The following is a 6,969-nucleotide window of genomic DNA, read 5'->3' as shown; positions in this document are numbered from 1 at the left end:
GACTTTGGTTCAATGCAGGGGTCGCTTCGACATTCTTGAATATCTAAAATACAATGAGAACCTCTAATTGTTTTGAACTATGAGGTCATTTATTTCCCCTCGATCGTTCCACGGAAAGTTCCCCCTTGATCGCAGTACAAATTACAGACCACTTATGTTTATACATTTGAAATAAATATTCTTTAACAAAATGATTATTATTTGACATTATTTTATGAGCAAACAATAACGTTGATTACTTTACCTAATTGACAATACAATCCAGTCCATCCTGGTGGGCATGCGCATTTAAACTGAGATGAAGATTGGTCACAAGTTCCGCCATTCTGACAAGGATTACTTGCACATTTGTCAATATCTATTATTTCAATGAAATTGTTAGTAATATTAATATAGCAATAATAGAAAAAAAATAAAAATTACAATAAATATCGAAAAAGAAGATCATGTTTAATCTTCTTCTTCCTTAATATCGCACTTATCACAATTTAATAAAATTAGCTTAAAGACATTCGTTCCTCAATGGTAGGACTATGAATAAATATCTTAACTTAAAATGGAGTAGATAACTGAAATATTTTAATCATTAAAATGTAAAATGTGTTAAAAGCTCGAAAACATCAGTAGTATCGTTTATTCCTTGAATTATGGTAATTTCTTAACCGTTAATGACGATCTAGTAAGTAAAGCTATTATGCCTACCTGTACATCCTCTTCCATTTAACAATATATCATCAACTGCAATATCACCCAAGTTCCCATTTCCTCGAATGCCTTCAATTTCAACCTTAAGTTAATACAAAATAGTGTCACTCTAATATCACATACGACCATGTAATAACGGAACTTGCTTATATTTAATTACCATCATACTAGAGGAGAATCGGCAGACATGCAAATAACAAAAATATAGATGACAGTTTTTACATATTGTGTGTGTAAAATGTAATACTATTTACCTGGTAATATCCAAAGATGTTTCTTAGATCGATGCTACCATCTTGCCATCGGTCGGCAACACTTCCATTTTGTTTCGATGACCACAATTTCTTATTCTGTACGTAAATGTTTAGTTCGCCAATATTAGCCCCAAACGTATGGTATTTAAAGTCTAAAGTACAACGGCTATCTGGTTCTTTAAAGTAAGGTAGCCCGATGAGACGGGCTGATTTTTCGTCGTCTGGTCTTGTTGTTTCAATAAAAATGTAATGTCCTAGAAACAAAATACATGCCATCGTCATAGATTTCGACCATGATTTAACATGACTGATTAAAGAATACAATTACTTCTCTTGCTTTTGAATAGCGTCATCCTCAAGCTTCCGAACCCACATTTCTAAACTCAGTTATACCTATACTACTTTATGGTCACCATAATAATTCTTAAAATACATTTTGTCGCAGCGGTCAGAATCAATCAAACTGAAAATAATATTTTCCTATAATAACTATCATTATTAAACTGTATTTTTGTTGTTGATGAAATCATATATTATACATAACTTACCTTTACCAGATTTGTTTTGGAAAGTGAAATCAGAAAGAGGACCAGTATCAAGTGTAGGAGTTTCACCACTTTGTAGTGACCAATCAAAATCATCTTGATCGTCTTGATAAAAACCGCAAAATGGACCCAAATTTCCTCCTTCAAAATCACACGTTTTAGGTATATCTATATTACAAATAATACAATATATAACATATTCATATTGTACGGGGTTTTATTTACAAACAGGCAACCAATGAGTGATTGTTACTGGAGATGATAATCCGTTTCACAGGACAAACAAACACAAGATATCCTACAATACACCTCTACGTCTAGGAGTAAGTCTTTCAGAGTGAAGGTGGTAGCTGGCTAAGCTGGTAGGCTTGTAGTCTTCTGTTGTCATTTAATAGGCCTTGTAATAATCCCAGCCTTTATAATTGTTGTCATTAATGGCCAACTAAGACAGCGTCGTACGACGAGGCCGGACGAGTAGTCTCGTCGGAAAAAAAGTTGACATGTTTAAAGTCCTTGCGATGACCTAAAAACTACGCCCAACGGTATCTCAAGACGAGTCGTCTCGTCGGAATTAAACGAGTCAAGACCTTTCGTCGGGGCTCGTCGTACTGTGCATATAGATTACTCTACTCTTACTACTAAGGGGACACTTAACACGTGGACATGTACGGACAATTCCTTATTCAGGAGATATCCCTTCAATATGAGTCTTTACTTACCACTTGTTATCAATTCAATGTCATCAATCCCAATATCAGACCTGTCTCCATTTCCAATTACGCCCTCAAATACAATCTAGTGGTTACAAATATAAACAAGTTGAATAATATTACTCAAACTGATAAATAAATGTTTTAAACTATTTTAGAACGTTATGAAATAATACAGCGCACATTGTGTATAATACACTTTTTACACTGCCATTCAAATGCGAAGTTAATCTGGAGTTATTTTGCCCGTATAATTCCAAAGTTATTTCAGATATAATCAGATATTTGTCCGGGTACACTACACGGGTTTATTAATTTAGGAGAGAAGTAACAAAATGATACATTATTATTTACGAATGATTAGTGTTAATATTGTCTGGTTGAATCTTTAATTGAGTTTTAGAATGACCCCATGATTTTCCACATTTAACTCTAATTCGTAAATAATATATAATAGTACCTGGAAAGGAGACGCCGAATGCAAAACAAGTTCAACTTCTCGCCACTCGGAGCGTTTTGTCTGTGGGCCGTTGCGACTCCATATAGGTTCATTCCCTAGTCTTTCATCATGCATCATCCACACATTAAGTGTTCCCATATTACCGCCTAGTAAGTCCCACATGCTGTACCAAAAATACAGGATATTCAATTTCAAACTGGAAGAGGATGGGTAAAGAAGTGGACTGACTAACTTTGCAGAACTACCATTCCGTGCATTATTTCCTTCCATGTAAACAAACTGTCCACCTAAAATAAGATTAAATAAATAAAGAGCAGATATCATGTCTAAGTAAATACATTACAGACAAGATAATGCAACATTCTATGATTATAACAGTAATACTATAGATAATGCTTGATAGGGGAACATACAGTAATGAATTGTGTTTGTTCCCATCCATAGTTGAGATATAACGTATTTTCGAAATAAAGTGAGCATAAGTGTATTATATTTTGTTAAAATTGGAAGAAAAGAAAAATGTATATTCATTTATTTAACTATAGGTCGGATGGCACGGCCATATTGGTATTCTTCTGCCATAATAGAACCAGGCGGTACAAAGTAAAGACTGGTACATATTCTCTCTTACACAGTTTTGTAAGTAGGTAGTAAAAGTAAATAACAGTGTTTAACATGCAGTAAGTTTACTTACTTCCAGACGTGTGGTCACTTGTTGGACCAGTAAGTGGGGTTCTGGTCGGAAAACGTCGTCGACCCCAATCAAAATTGTCATTAAATGAGTTGGTCCAACCACACAGGTCGTCTTCAAAATCACAATCACCAACTGTAGTAAAATATTTAATATGAAAAAAAAATCAAATTAAAATAATTCAGACATGTTATTCAATAATTTTAAATTGCAATATGGATATTAATTTTTTTCAGACCCTTATAGAAGAGCAGCTTCTTTTCAAAATTCACGGGCTAACATTCGAAGGGATTTGTCAGAGAAATAGAAAAAACATTCAAAGCACACTAACCTCCACAAAGACCTGGGCATATAAGGTAGAAAACAATGAAAAATAATACACGTAGCCAAGTTGCAACTGCGTCCATGATCAGTATAATATTCAATAGCGTTTTTTGTTGAAGAGAATCGTACAGACCACCTTACGGTACAGTGTAATCTGTCCTAATATATACAGCAATTATTTAAAAATAAATAGGGTGTTTAAGAAAGACTTTGCCCTTACAAAGGTAGATGATTGTACAAAATAGTAATCATAATAAACTGCGTAGCCTAATTATCAGTAATGGCTGATAATTACATAAGTGAATGTTTGGGTAAGTTTAATCATCGATGCAATCACTATTTGAAAGATAATATTGATACTACTATCAAATGGTTAAGCTCTATACCGTACTTGTTTGCTTTATATATGCTTGCAATTATCATTTATATTTAAATAATATATAAAACTTTCAGAACACATTTATGATTCTACGCGCGCATGTCAATTATGATATAGTAACCAGTTCTGTTAAAAAAAAATAAAAGGCAATTTTTTCGGAAAAATCCATGTACTATATAGTACAGGGATATTTTTCAAAATTGGCAATTGTTCGACAAAAATGGTCGACATATCATAATTAACATTCGCATAACACATTTTATGATTCTGCGCATGTCAATTATGATATTGTAACAATCTATTTTGGTTATTTTTCGATAATTTCCGTGTCAAAATACGCACTTTTCAAAATTCAATTATTATGCAATAATGCGTATTTTGGTCATTTTTCGAAAAAAAATCCCTGTATTATTAGCACAGGGAAATTTTCTAAAATTGCCAATTTTCGACCTTTTTATTTTTCGATAAAACTGGTTGCTATAGCATAATTTACATGTGCAGAACCCAATATTCGACTCTGCGCATATTCATTATGCTATAGTAACCATTTATGCCAAATAATAAAAGGGTCGAAAAATGGCAAAATTTCGACCTTATTATTTTTTCGAAAATTTACCTGTACATCATCATCCGTTATGCTATTCGTCTTGGGTAGACATTGCGTACGCTAATCGTTTCCATGACTCTCTTTCGGTGGTCTGATGGTCTGTCATTAATTTTGCGATCGATTTGCTTTTTTGAGTTCTTTATTTATGTTTCCTATCTAGGTAGTTTTTGGTCTTTTAACTTTTCGAATTGATTCTGTCAACGCTAATTTGGCTGGAGTGTCCATTGGAAGCCTTACCATAATGTTCGGTCCATTTGTATTTTCTTTTCCTTATTATATTTGACCATTTTAGTTCTTTCGTTCTGCTATATAGTTCTATATATCTGATTGTGTACGCCCACTTAATTTTTATAATTGTTCTTAATAATTTCCCATGGAAACAGTCAATTTCGTCCTCTTGTTTTTTGGTTATTGGTTATAATTCTGAGTTGTACATGAATATGCTTCTGACGTATACATTGAATAGTCTCATTCTTACTTCTAGTGATAAGTTTTTGCTTGTTAGAATTTCTTTGTAGTTGTTGAAGGCTGATATTGCGAGTTGTTTTCGGCGTTTCATATCGTTATCTGTGTCAATTAGCGATCCTAGATATTTACATTTTTTCCATGATTCATCTCCCTTTCGTTTGATTATATATTCTTCTGTTTTAGTGTTGTTTATGATTAGGTTTCTGCTTTCTAGTTTCTTAGGTATGGTCTTCTTAACTTCTTCGACTTGCGTTTTTGAATTTGACACCCATCAGATGTCGTCTGCATAATTGTTGATCCATTATTAATAATGATTGTGGTAGTTGTTGATTTTCATCATCGTGTTCCAGTGCTCTAGCAAGATAAAGAGTGAAGAGCACTGGACCGATGTTGGTTGTAAAAGATTCGCCTATTGTACTACCACATCGTACACTCAGTTTGACGTCTTTTAGTAGAAGTGAGACCATGTGTAGTTCGTCATCATTCAAGACCTTCTTGAGATCTGTTAATAGTTTCCCCCTGTTCACCGAATCGAAAGCCTTGATCATATACATTAGTAACACTATTGTGAATAACACTATAGTACAGGGATTTTTTTTCATAAAATTGCCAACTTTCGACCTTTTTCTATAAAACTTGTTACTATAGCATAATTGACTTGTGCAGAACCAATTATTCGACTCTGCGCATTTTTATTATGCTATAGTAAACATTTTATGTCAAAAAATGACCAAATTTCAACCTTTTTATTTTTCGATAAAACTTGTTACTAAAGCATAATTGAAATGCGCAGATCCCAATATTCGACTCTGCGTATGTTTATTATGCTATAGTAACCATTTATGTCAAAAAATAAAAGGATCGAAAAATGGCAATTTTTTCGAAAATTTCCCTGTACTAATAGTACAGGGATTTTTTCAAAAAATGACCAACTTCCGACCTTTTTATTTTTCGATAAAACTGGTTACTATAGCATAATTGACATACGCAGATCCCAATATTTGACTCTGCGCATGTTTATTATGCTATAGTAACCATTTTATCTAAAAAATGATCACATTTCAACCTTTTTATTTTTCGATAAAAAAATAAAATGATCGAAAAATTGAAATTTTTCAAAAATTTCTCTGTACTATAGTACAGGGATTTTTTCAAAAAATGACCAAATTCCGACCTTATTTGACTCTGCGCATGTGTATTATGCTATAGTAACCATTTATGTCAAAAAATATAAAGGGTTGTAAATGACCTTTTTTCCCAAAATTTTCCTGTACAGGTTACTATAGCATAATTGAGATGCGCAGATCCCAATATTCGACTCTGCGCATGTTTATTATGCTATAGTAACCATTTATGTCAAAAAATAAAATGGTTGAAAAATTGCCTTTTTTTCGAAAATTACCCTGTAATAGTAATACTATAGTAACCATTTTATGTCAAAAAATGACCAAATTTCAACCTTTTTGTTTTTCGATAAAACTGGTTACTATAGCATAATTGACATGCGCAGATCCCAATAATCGACTCTGCGCATGTTTATTATGCTATAGTAACCATTTATGTCAAAAAATAAAAAGGGTCGAAAAATGGCAATTTTTCGAAAATTTTCCTATTAGGCCTATAGTACAGGGATTTTTTCAAAAAATGACCAAATTCCAACCTTTTTATTTTCCGATAAAACTGGTTACTATAGCATAATTGAGATGCGCAGATCCCAATATTCGACTCTGCGCATGTTGATTATGCTATGGTAACCATTTATGTCAAAAAAATAAAAGGGTCGAAATATTGCCTTTTTTCGAAATTTCCATTTACTATAGTACATG

At 32.9% G+C, this 6,969-nt stretch overlaps 1 protein-coding gene across 1 annotated transcript; it reads right to left on the bottom strand.

The window, feature by feature from the left end:
• Positions 1–1,237: 1,237 nt before the first annotated feature.
• Positions 1,238–3,772, bottom strand: LOC140063087 (MAM domain-containing glycosylphosphatidylinositol anchor protein 2-like). The gene is made up of 6 exons (XM_072109520.1): positions 3,697–3,772; positions 3,369–3,500; positions 2,675–2,961; positions 2,224–2,299; positions 1,508–1,672; positions 1,238–1,266 (listed from the first exon to the last, which is right to left on the bottom strand). The coding sequence occupies exons 1-6, from the start codon at positions 3,770–3,772 to the stop codon at positions 1,238–1,240; spliced, it is 765 nt and encodes a 254-aa protein (XP_071965621.1).
• Between the last annotated feature and the right edge of the window lie 3,197 nt (positions 3,773–6,969).

The sequence above is a fragment of the Antedon mediterranea genome, chromosome 11 (assembly GCF_964355755.1).
Source record: "Antedon mediterranea chromosome 11, ecAntMedi1.1, whole genome shotgun sequence".
Taxonomy (NCBI): Eukaryota; Metazoa; Echinodermata; class Crinoidea; order Comatulida; family Antedonidae; genus Antedon; species Antedon mediterranea.
Note: the sequence above shows the minus strand (reverse complement) of the source record. Positions and strands in the feature narration are given on the sequence as shown.